Source organism: Chelonoidis abingdonii, chromosome 2 (assembly GCF_003597395.2).
Source record: "Chelonoidis abingdonii isolate Lonesome George chromosome 2, CheloAbing_2.0, whole genome shotgun sequence".
Classification (NCBI taxonomy): domain Eukaryota; kingdom Metazoa; phylum Chordata; order Testudines; family Testudinidae; genus Chelonoidis; species Chelonoidis abingdonii.
The window spans coordinates 238,459,318-238,471,525 of NC_133770.1; the positions used below are offsets into that span (position 1 = coordinate 238,459,318).

The 12,208-nt window shown below is 42.3% G+C and overlaps 1 protein-coding gene across 5 annotated transcripts in view; it reads right to left on the reverse strand.

Moving 5' to 3' along the window:
* The window catches only part of PDE7A (phosphodiesterase 7A), a 165,710-nt gene that overhangs the window by 3,125 nt on the left and 150,377 nt on the right, over window positions 1-12,208 (reverse strand). For 4 of the 5 annotated variants that reach the window (XM_032804105.2, XM_032804106.2, XM_032804103.2 and 1 more), the window contains 5 exons: window positions 11,340-11,471; window positions 10,973-11,064; window positions 10,186-10,330; window positions 7,960-8,056; window positions 5,405-5,485 (listed from right to left, as the gene is read on the reverse strand). In XM_032804105.2, coding sequence (XP_032659996.1) covers window positions 5,405-5,485; window positions 7,960-8,056; window positions 10,186-10,330; window positions 10,973-11,064; window positions 11,340-11,471 — 547 coding nt within the window. Of the gene's footprint in view, window positions 1-5,404; window positions 5,486-7,959; window positions 8,057-8,182; window positions 10,112-10,185; window positions 10,331-10,972; window positions 11,065-11,339; window positions 11,472-12,208 lie in introns of those variants that run through there. The other variant, XM_032804107.2, reaches the window with a different exon arrangement.

Here is a 12,208-nt window from a genome sequence, read left to right on the forward strand (position 1 = left end):
CAGGGTTGAAAGTATCTTGTCTCCTGATTGGTCCTCTGGTCAGGTGTTTAGTTCCCTGTTTGTTAACCCTTTCCAGGTGAAAGAGACATTAACCCTTAACAATCTGTTTATGACAGTTCCCTTTTGGGGCAGTGGAGAAATAAAGGGGAAAAAAAAACTATTGGAGAGGAGAAAAAGGAGGAAACCAATCATCAGATTTGAATTCAGCCACATAAACTAGACTAAAAAGCCTGAAAAAGTCTAACACACACAAGCTCATATATAATAAAATATCCCACAAACAAGCTGAATTGTGTTACAAATACACATTCAAATTCCCTCAGCATCACTAAACCAGTTAAGTGCATTGAAGTATAACCAGGCAAACTTGTGTCTCATTCAAGGCAATGATCAGTAATGGCCTCCACAAATCAAAGAGCTCCCAGTGTTGTGCAGCAAATGAGACAGCCTGAAATAGGCAACTGCCCTATATATACACACACAACAGTATTTTGTCTACGTCTAAGATTTTTAAAGGTATTCAGGTGCCTAACTCCCATTGATTTCAATGGCTGTGAGATGCCTAAATACCTTTAAAAAACTGGCTGTCTGTGCGCAAACAAAAATTTAAAGATAAGGTTGCCAGTACTATAATTTTGCATTATTTAAAAAAAAAAAGTTTATTTTTAAAAAAATCAAAATTATGGTCAGCTAGTCAGCAATCTGACTGGTTATAATTGATGTAATTTAGTATAATCTATGAGAACCAAAGTCACAATTTTTTTTTTACATTTTCAATTTTATATGAAATAAAAAAAATTCAAATTATGTCTGGGGTTAAAATTTATTAATCTGCTTAATATAGAAGAACATAAATTTTTCATTCAATCCCATTCAATCTATATGAAAAGAAAACTTTTTTTGAAAAAAGTCAATGTTTATTAATGGGAAAATCTTTTCACTTCTGTCCCTGATATAAATCTAACCCAGGTTGGAAGTGATCAAAAATAATCTAACAGCTGTCCATTGGCCTACATGAAATTTCTTTGCTTTAAGACTATCTTTAAACCAGTTCCCAGTGAATAGGTGTCCAAGTTCCAAAAGGCTAAGGGTATGGCTACACTTGGAGATGTGCAGCGCTGGGAGTTACAGCTGTCTTGGTACAGCTGTTTAGGGACAGTGTTGCACTGTGGCCACATTGACAGCTACCAGCGCTGCAGTGTGGCCACATTTGCAGCATTTGCAGCGCTGTTGGGAGTGGTGCATTGTGGGCAGCTATCCCACAGAGCACCTCGTCCCACTTTGGCGCTGTGGGTTGTGAGAAGGGGACAGAAGGGTGCGGGTCATTCCGCTTCCTGACCCAATGCCCCGTGGTGCATCACTTCACATCCCAGCAGTTTGGCGCCATTGTGAGTCTGCAGCGCGATTTCTGTGGGAAATGGAGCCCGAGCTGCTGAGGACTTTGCTGATGAATGTCGCCAGCACATCACGTTTAGCAGTAGAGCTATTCCTTCAGCTCCAAAGTGACAGTGAGGAGTCCGACGACGATATCGAGTAACTTGAACCGTTTGACAATAAATTGCTTGTGGCGGTAACGGACATGCTCAGCACCGTGGAACGCCGCCTTTGGGCTCGGGAAACAAGCACTGAGTGGTGGGATCACATCGTCCTGCAAGTCTGGGATGATGAGCAGTGGCTGCAGAGCTTTCGGATGAGAAAAGCCACTTTCATGGGACTGTGTGCTGAGCTCACCCCCCACCCTGCGGTGCAAGGACACGAGATTGAGAGCTGCCCTGTCAGTGGAGAAGCGGGTGGCTATTGCAGTCTGGAAGATGGCAACTCCAGACAGCTACCAATCAGTTGCGCGAACCAGTTTGGAGTGGGAAAGTCGACCGTTGGAATAGTGTTGATGCAAGTTTGCAGGGCCATTAATCGCATCCTGCTAAGAAGAACCGTGACTCTGGGGAATTGTGCAGGACATTCTGGATGGCTTGCACAAATGGGTTTCCCTAACTGTGGAGGGGCGATAGATGGGATGCATATTCCTATTCTGGCACCACCCCACCTGGCATCCGAGTACATTAATCGGAAGGGGTATTTCTCTGTGGTTCTCCAGCGCTTGTGGATCACCGTGGGCGTTTCTTGACATTTACACAGGCTGGCCTGGAAAGGTGCATGATGCACGCATCTTTCGGAACAGTGGCCTGTTCAGGAAGCTGCAGGCCGGGACTTTTTTTCCCAGACCGGAAGATCACAGTAGGGGACGTCGAAATGCCCATTGTGATCCTTGGAGACCCCGCTTACCGTTAATGCCTTGGCTCATGAAACATATACAGGGAAGCTTGACAGGAGCAAGGACAGGTTCAACTACAGGCTGAGCCGGTGCAGAATGACTGTGGAGTGTGCTTTTGGCATTTAAAGGGCGCTGGAGGTGTCTTTATGGGAAGCTAGACTTGGGGGAAAGCAGCATCCCTGCGGTTATATCCGCGTGCTGTACCTCCATAATATTTGTGAAGGGAAGGGTGAAACATTCAGTGAGGAATGGACCTCCGAGGTTCAACGCCTGGAGGCTGAATTTGCACAGCCAGAGAGCAGGGCTACTAGAGAGGCCCAGCACAGGGCTACAAGGATTAGGGATGCCTTAAGGGAGCAATTTGAGGCTGAAGCCAACAGTAATGTTTGGTGCCTTGCACGGGAGTGAAGTGCGGTGGTTACAATGATTTGCAGTGCCTGTTTTTCCTTGGGTTACAGTATGTTTCACTTTCTGCAATAATAAAAACTGTTTTAAAAGCCAAGAAATCATTTATTCAAAATACAGTACATAAAAGGGCAGCGGGGTAGGGTGCTGAACTGTACAGTCAGAGGTTTGAATATGTCCTGCCTGGAGTGCTGTGCAATGCCTGCTGCACTTCAGGATAAATATGCTGCATGGTGATGGGGTTGAGTGCAGAGAAGTAAGGTCCATAGTTCTCAGGGCTGGTAGGTGAACATACAGTTGTTGGGGGCAGCTGGAGGTGGTAAGAACCAGGATGCTGGAGAAGGGGGTTTTGAGCAAAACAGTGGGGCACAAGGGAGAGAGCTTTGGGATGAGGGGGAACAGCACGGTAGTGCTCTGCCTGCATGGCTACGAGTGACTGCATACAGTCCGTTTGGCATGCCAGGAGGCTTATCAGCTGCTTTGTGCTTTTCTTGGTAGCCAATTCCTTTCTCCTGCTTTGTGTTTTCCCTCAACTGATACATTTTCCCTCTCCAGTCCTGCAGCCTCTTATTCTCTCTGGCATACTGATTCATAACTGCTTTCACCAAATCTTCTTTGCTTTTTCTTGGTTTCCTCCTCAAGTTCTGTAGCCTTTCATCAGTCCATGATAGGGCCTGTAGGTATTCAAGGGACACTTAAAAAAAAACAGAAATAGAAACATTACAGAGCTGCATTGTTTATAATCACAGTGAAGGAGTTTTTAGAGTATTTCTAGCATCATTTACACATAGCAAACATAGCACAGAGAGGCCACAGCAGCGAAGACATGGTGAGTAATGGGGAATGAGTGATTAATGAAGCCATTCTCGCTGCCTGAGTCAGCTCACCTGGGAAGGGCAGACTGCTAGGGGGAGTCAGGGCTCACTGGGGTTTTTTGTGCATTGGGGAAAGCAGAGAGCAGCTGGGGGGGACCTGCACACTGAACACTATCCCTACATTTTCCACAGGATTTTATCCTGCCAGATATCTTGCTGCTGCGGGTTACCTGGGAAGAGTGGGAGGGTCTTCTACAGCAATGTGGATTCCACCCTCAGTCCCTATGCAGCTTTGCCTGTGTGCAGCAATGGTCCCCCCACCCCTCACGGCACAGTGGTGCAGACGCGTTAGCCTGACCGGGACAAGGACCACAGTGGCTCTCCCTATAAACTTGCGCAAGTGCACTGCCCACGCTCTGGCAGAAACTTTTGAAGAGATTACAGAGGCCGATTACTGCGCGACGTGATAGACCACATCAATGGGCTATTCCACATTTAGGCGTGCATGCAGGCAGCCATAACCCCCCCCCCCCCCCAAAAACACTTCCATCCAGAAAATAAAAGCTGCTTACCGGGAACCCGCTCCTCTGCTACTTCTTCACCAACAAGTTCCAGCTGCTGTGACTGGCTAGCTTCCTCCTGGCTTGAGAAGAGCTCCTGGCTGCATGCCTCCTGGGACTCTGGGGTGTCTTCCCCCCACCCAGTACCCTCACTCTCGTTTCCTCTACACCCTCCTCCCCCTTCCTCTCCCTGCTCTGAACTGTCCATCGTGGTCCTCGGATTGGCAGTGGGGGTCACCCCCAAGTATTGCGTCAGCTCCTTGTAAAAACGGCAGTCGTGGGGGCAGCACTGAGCGGCGGTTTCCCTCACAGGCTTTGCAATAGGCGCTCCGCAGCTCTTTACTTTAACCCTGCACTGCATCGCGTCCCGTTCATGGCCCTTTCCCAGCATGGACTTGATATCTGCCCATAGATATCATAATTCCTATGGCTGGAGCGCAGCTGTGACTGCACAGCTTCCTCACCCCAAACACTGATGAGGTCCTGCAGCTTGCCATTTTTTTTTTTTTTTTTTTTTTGCTCCATGCTGGGGCTGTTTGGGCGTGGAGGCATGGTCAGTGATTGATTGATTGATTGCACTCCAGACCTGGCTGAGCAAACAGGAAGGGGATTTTAAAATTCCCGGGGCATTTAAAGGGCGGGTCACCTGAGCCCAGGGCAGTGGAGTGTGAAACGATGAGCAGAGTGGCTGAAAAGGTATGCTGGGATACCTCCGAATACCCTGGAGGCCAATAAAAGCGCTCTTGGTGCCACACTTGATGAGCAGCGCTGCATCACCAGCGCTGAATGTTACACCCCAAGCAGACCAGGTGTACAGCCAGCGCTGCAGCCAGGGAGTTGCAGCGCTGGCTGTGCTTTGCAAGTGTGGACACAGAGTAAGTTGCAGCGCTGTAACCCCATCACCAGCGCTGCAACTCTCAAGTGTAGCCATATCCTAAGTCAACTGGCAGCTTCACTAGAGGCACCAAGGACTGAATGGGTAGGTGAATGAAATGTCCTCTGACTCTGGAGTTTGTCATTCCAGGTTAGGATTAAGGCACATTGGAGTAGTAGTATGGGAAAGGCTGCATTGCTGGTGCCCATGCTGTACCTGCTCTATGGATACAGGACTTCAGCCTCCAGGACTATCAATCGAGCACCTTTCACGAGTACTAAATTCAAAGGAGAAATTTTAAAGCAAAGAAAAAAATTGCTCGTGGTGAAGGAGCATTGCCATATGTCCAAAAGAAGACAAATGAAGTGAAAATTCTAAAAGTTACAGGCAAAGACAGCTTTCCTTCCTCTAAAAACTGTCATTAAAAGGGAACCACTGAAAGATTTTAAACCGTTCATATACATATATTTGTAATTACCAATCTGGATGTTGGCAATGGTTTCTGACTGTCGATCACACAGCGGACTCACACCCAAGTGATATTTTTTTTCAACATCTCCTGAAGAGAGAACAATTACTTAGAAAAGTAATTTTTAACTGTAAGCATTCTGGAACTGTTAATTCATGATATACACAACCAAATCTGTCTTAGTCAACCATTCAAGGAAGGCAAGTCACCTTGAGAGAACAGTTTCTATGTATTACAACTGAATATTTACTTTTAAAATGCATTCTGCAAAAATATAACCCAATATAAGAGCAGATATAAATATTAGGGCTGTCGATTAATCGCAGTTAACTCTCACAATTAACTAAAAAATTTAATCGCGATTAATTGCAGTTTTAATTGCATTGTTAAACAATTGAATACTAAATTTATTAAATATTTTGGATGTTTTTCTACATTTTCAAATAGATTGTATGCTGTATTGTAATTGAAATCAAAGTGTACAGTGCTCACTGTATATTATTTTTATTACAAATATTTGCACTGTAAAATGAAACAAAAACTGTATTTTTCAATTCACCTCATACATGTACTGTAAGTGCAATCTCTTTATCATGAAAGTACAACTTACAAATGTAGATTTTTTTTTTTTGTTATATTACTGCACACAAAAACAAAATGATGCAAAACTTTACAGCAGGGGAAGGCAACCTACAGCACGCGTGCCAAAGGCAGCACGCGAGCTAATTTTCAGTGGCACTCACACTGCCTGAGTCCTGGCCACCGGTCGGGGGGGGCCTCTGCATTTTAATTTAATTTTAAATGAAGCTTCTTAGACATTTAAAAAACCTTACTTACCTTACATACAACAATAGTTTAGTTATATATTATAGAGAGAGACCTTCTAAAAACATTAAAATGTATTACTGGCACGGGAAACCATAAGTCAGAGTGAATAAACGAAGACTCGGCACACCACTTCTGAAAGGTTGTTGACCCCTGCTTTAGAGCCTACAAGTCCACTCAGTCCTACTTCTTGTTCAGCCAGTTGCTAAGACAAACACATTTGTTTACATTTATGGGATATAATGCCTGCTTCTTATTTACAACGTCACCTGAAAGTGAGAACAGATGTTCGCATGGCACTTTTGTAGCTGGCATTGCACGGTATTTATGTGCCAGATATGCTAAATATTCATATGCCCCTTCATGATTTGGCCACCATTCCAGAGGACATGCTTCCATGCTGATGATGTTTGTTAAAAAAATAATGCATTAATTAAATTTGTGACTGAACTCCTTGGGGGGAGAATTGTATGTCTACTGCTCTATATTTTAACCACATTGTGCTATATATTTCATGTTATAGCAGTCTCGGATGATGACCCAGCACATGTTGTTTGTTTTAAGAACACTTTCACTGCAGATCTGACAAAACACAAAGAAGGTGCCAATATGAGATTTCTGAAGATAGCTACAGCACTCGACCTAAAGTTTAAGAATGTAAAGTGCCTTCCAAAATCTGAGAGGGATAGGGTATACAGCATGCTTTCGAAGTCTTAAAAGAGCAACACTCTGATGCGGAAACTATAGAACCAGAACCACCAAAAAATAAAATCAACCTTTTGCTGGTGGCATCTGACTCAGATGATGAAAATGAACATGTCAGTCTGCTCTGCTTTGGACTGTTATCGAACAAAACCAGTCATCAGCATGGACACAGGTCCTCTGGAATGGTGGCTGAAACATGAAGGGACATATGAATCTTTAGCGCATTTGGCATGTAAATATCTTGCAATGCCAGCTACAACAGTGCCATGAGAATGCCTGTTCTCACTTTCAGATGACATTGTAAACAAGGAGTGGGCAGCATTATCTCCTGCAAATGTAAACAGACTTGTTTGTTTGAGCAATTAGCTGAACAAGAAGTAGGACTGAGTCGACTTGTAGGCTCGAAAGTTTTACATTGTTTTATTTTTGAATGCATTTATGTTTTGTACATAATTCTACATCTGTAAGTTCAACTTTCATGATAAAGAAATTGCACAACAGTACTTGTATTAAGTGAATTAAAAATACTATTTTTTTATTTTTACAGGGCAAATATTTATATTTAAAAATAAATAGAAAGTGAGCACTGTACAGTTTATATTCTGTGTTGTAATTGGTATCAATATATTTGAAAATGTGGAAAACATCCAAAAATATTTATATAAATGGTATTTCATTATTAACTGCGTGATTTATCATGCGATTAATCACAATTAATTTTTTTAATTGCTTGACAGCCCTATGTATATATCCTTCATTTAAAGTATCTTTAATAGTGAGGAATACATTTCAACTAGAATCTGAAACTTTTGGGTGTATTGAGTTAAAGCAGATTCTTTATCAGCTGTTAGTAGAATCAGCAGCCTCTTTCAAGAATGTAGCCAACAGAAGAAAAGGATTATTTTAACCTTCCTTTAGTCCTAAACTTATAGCCCTTCATCTCACAAAGTCACTATGACTCTCAGATATTCATCTTATGATACATTTACACATTCATTGGTATGAGATTAGACTATTTCTATTCTTTTACTTGCCTTGATGGAAGAATTCCTCTGTTACTTTTTCACTCCACTGCTTGCTCAGTTCCCAGGTCCGGCATGGATTACAAATATCAGCACACTTCAAAGCCATCTAGTGAATTACATATACAGGGTTACACTACTTTCAATTTTTTTCTACATGCAAAAATATGAATACAAAAAAGCAGCATAATTTCTAGAGTAGCTACTACTGTATTCCGTAACATCTCATTCAGGGTAACAAACCCAACCACTTGCATTTCACTCTAAAACTATATACCATAGTTAAGGCTGCAATTTAGTCACGGAAGTCGCAGAAGTCACGGAATCCGTGAATTCCAGTGTCCTCCTTGACTTCAGACTGCGATGGTTGAGAGCTGCAGGGTCCCCTGCCACCCGCTGGGGCAGGAAGCTGTGGGGTACCCCTGCCACCTATGGTGGCCCCTGCAGCTCCCTGCCCCACTGGGAAGACAGCAGAGGGGGATGCCCCTGAGCTCCCTGTAGCCACCGGGGAAACCCCTGAGCTCTCTGCCACTAGTGGCGGTGGGGGACCCCCCCCCCCGCAACTCCTGGCAGGTGGTGGGAGAACCCCCATCTCCCAGTAGGTAGTGGTGGGGAAATCTCCAGCTCCCTGATGCCCAGGACGGCACTGCGGGGGAACCCTGAGCTCCCAGTGGGCAGCAGTGGAGGAAAACCCTGAGCTCCTGGGGATGGCAGGGAACCCCCGAGCTCCCAGCCGCTGGGGGTGGCAGGCATCTCTGAGCTGCTCCAGAGGAACCCAAGCTCCTGGTTCCCGTGGGTGGCAGGGAATCCCCAAGCTCCCAGTCCCGGCGGGCAACGAGGGATGCCCAGAGCTGCAGGTGGCGGGTACCTCACAGCCCCCAGCTGCTACAGGCAGCTCTAGTCCCTGCAGCTGCCCCACTTGAAGTAGGTTGGAGATCCCCAGATCCTCATTTTGTCACGTATATTTTTAGTAAAAGTTAGGGACAGGTTACGGCTTCTGTGATTTTCTGTTTTGCCCGTGACCTGTCTGTGACTTATACTAAAAATATCTGTCACAAAATCTTAGCCTTACCCATAGTAGACTAACAGAATGCTATTTGGAGAATTATAAGAGGTCATGAACAGAGCTAAGTAAAACTGAAGGCAAACAGACTTCTATCCTGGATAAAGTGAATGAGAGTTAAATACAAAGTACCTCTCAAGGGCACCGTATGCAGAGCAGTCAATATAAAGACATTTATATATGAAATAAAATTACAAACAGTATTTATTTTAATTAAATCTAACCAAAAATTAAGTTAGCAGTTAGGAAAACACTATCTTAAAGCCATTTAACATTCCCGCTCCCCATTTTATAATTGCAATAAGACATTTTAAAGAATTAACTGATAGCATAGTTTCAACGCCAGAGATCCTAGTAGGATTGAGTTAGTATAATTCAGTTTACTTCCTTGCATTACTTATTTTTGAAAAACAAAACATAAGTCTCCACTTAACTGAAAATTTGTTGTTTATGGCTTGGTCAGGACAGGTCAAAACCCCGGGTTTTTACTATTCATTGACTTTTGTAGACAGGATGACCAATCTGAAATCAAGGATTTCTGCACTCTTTAAGAGGGTCCTCCCTCGAGTTTAATGTTCCTCTTTCTCAAAGGAAGTGTTTTATCCTTCTGTATACCTCCCTATCAAGAGGCATCTGCCAGCACAAACCAAGGCTTCATAACAATACAGCAGTACCCCACAATATACCTTAGAGTATTGCCCAAGGGACCCAAAGTTAACTCTAAAACAGTCTTAACCAGTCTCTTAGGGATTTTCTTTAGAGGGAGGAGCAAAAACCTTGCACCTCAATGAAAGATTTGTTAACCCAGTTTCTGACTGCAGGGATCAGTGACAGACTGAAAACCTTAACTTCCATTTCTAATTCCCCCTCCTCTGCTTCTGACTCATCTGCTCCTTCCTCTGCTTTCATTGCTCCTCTCTAACATGTGCAGGCAAAAAGGGCTGGTTTTGCCCTCTACAGAGTGAGGATCTTCTGGAGCCTCAGCAGGACTTGCTGGTACTCCATCTCATTGTGTAAGCAGGCCTTGTGCACACTAAACGCAACTAAAGAATAAAACATCCTGTCTTCACTGGTCACCCATGGCAGCTGAAGACCATTTTCCTGGGAGGAAAAAAAAAGTATGATATTTGAAGCAATTTACTTCTGAAATAGTATGAAGCTTTCAAAACAGTCACCTGTAAAATGAAGTGGCGATGCTCTGCCTCCTCTAAACATAGGTCTCCTCTGTCCAAATGGGTTCTAAACATGGACAGGTATTCATTTTGCCGACTTATGTCTGTAGCAAGAATCAGAGCACCTATCTGGCTTTCCATCAGCTTCCTGAAATTAGTGATATAAAACACCCAAAGGCACAAAAATATGAGGAAAAAAATTAGAGCATCATATTGACACATTTAAGTTGAGTGTAGCAACTGTATACGAATGTGTACATAAACTGTAAGCCACGATGGTTGTAAGTGCAGCACTTTCAAATGTTTATATAAAATTTTTAAAAACTACAATATTTATAAAAATACTCTGACATTTCACAGGTAGCTCACAGGAAGAGAGAAACTTACTGCAAATATTTTTAAGCTACATTATTCTAGCTATTGTTAAAGAAGATGAAAAGAGCTGTAATTTTAAAATACAGAACATGAGTTACTGTTTAAGTCACAGAATACAATTATCTCTTACTAGTCAGTCAATATTTTCTTTCAGTCTAATCAAATGTTTGTATAATGAATACACTTCCATCACTCAGTGTTCACAACAAATACTAGTTTCCAAGCAATAATTAACTGTTCCTGCAAGGCTCATAGCACCCATTAAATCTTAAAATGATCTGACTATTCAGCTAGGATTATGAATTACTAGGTAATATTTTAACAGAACACTTGTTTACAAAGTTGTTTGATGCTATGGATAGCACATTGTGTGTAACCTCATATAATGGATACACTCCGTATAAAAAATACATACCTGTTTTCTAATGACATATGTGCAAATAAACCAGACTCTCTCAACAACCCCACTGCTGATCTCCAGTGGTGATTTTCTAATACTGAGATATTCTGCAAACCAGAAACAAAATTACTGCCATTAGTTTAAAAGACTGTATGCGTCTTACACTACAGTCTATATGCCTCTTAAATAGATTCACGATCTTCAAACTTTTTAACACTTCTATTACGTTAATAGCTTGTATTTATTGTTTTCACTCCATGGGATAAACATCCCAGGTTCAAGTCTACCACTGAGTACATTAGCAATTTCACTGTTAATATAATTCTTCTATACTGAAAAGATACTCAAACCTGGTTCTGATAAGTATGATATTTTCACTTACCTTATATAAAGTTGCTAAGTAATGGTTTGTTTTAATAAGGAAAGGCTGATTAACACCTGGATGATCCAAATCATGGGTGGCAGCTGCAATTAAACTCAGCAGAACGTCCCATGGAGTTAGAGATTTGGAAAGCTGTAATAAATGTAACAGTATTATTCATGGGAATATTCACAGGTGAAAAAGTTCTGATTGGCTTTACATAGCAAGCATTCAGTCCCTGGAAAAAGATCCCAAAAATGATCATTCAATTTAATCTTTCACACCGTGCTTTGAAGGAAGAGCACTATCACAGAAAGGTGACTGCAGAGAACGAGGTGAGGGTACTAGTAGAATTTTAAGAAAAAAGTTTAATAGCAACCATGGTACAGGGCAATCCAGGAGTAATTACCCTACAGAAGTTAAAGGCTCAAGGGCAATTTCATCTGACCTTGTCAATAATATCTAGATAGATGCAAAAACTATTTAAATATTTATGATAGCTAGAACTGTCACTCAAATTGTTAGCTACTCCATTACCAACCAGAGAGTATTTCAAAATCCATATTTAAATTAAAAATCCTTGAAAAAGGTTATTTCTTCAAGTCAGTTGTCCAGCTCATCTTCTGAGCCGATCTCAATGTGTACACTGTCAGCAAAAGGTCCTGCTATTTCTCCACTAGTTTTAATGCAGACAATATTTCAATAAGGTGTTTTTTATTTTATTTAATTTAAGCAAGCTAAAGCTCTACATGCCTCACATATTGTCAGAACTGTTCATTTGGGTAGTTTCCATCTTGTATCATAATCCCATTTCCTACCTCTATTGGGGGAAAAAGGAGGAAGGGGAGAGAGAGAGATGACAGCAACCAATAAGCCCTCAAATTTCACAG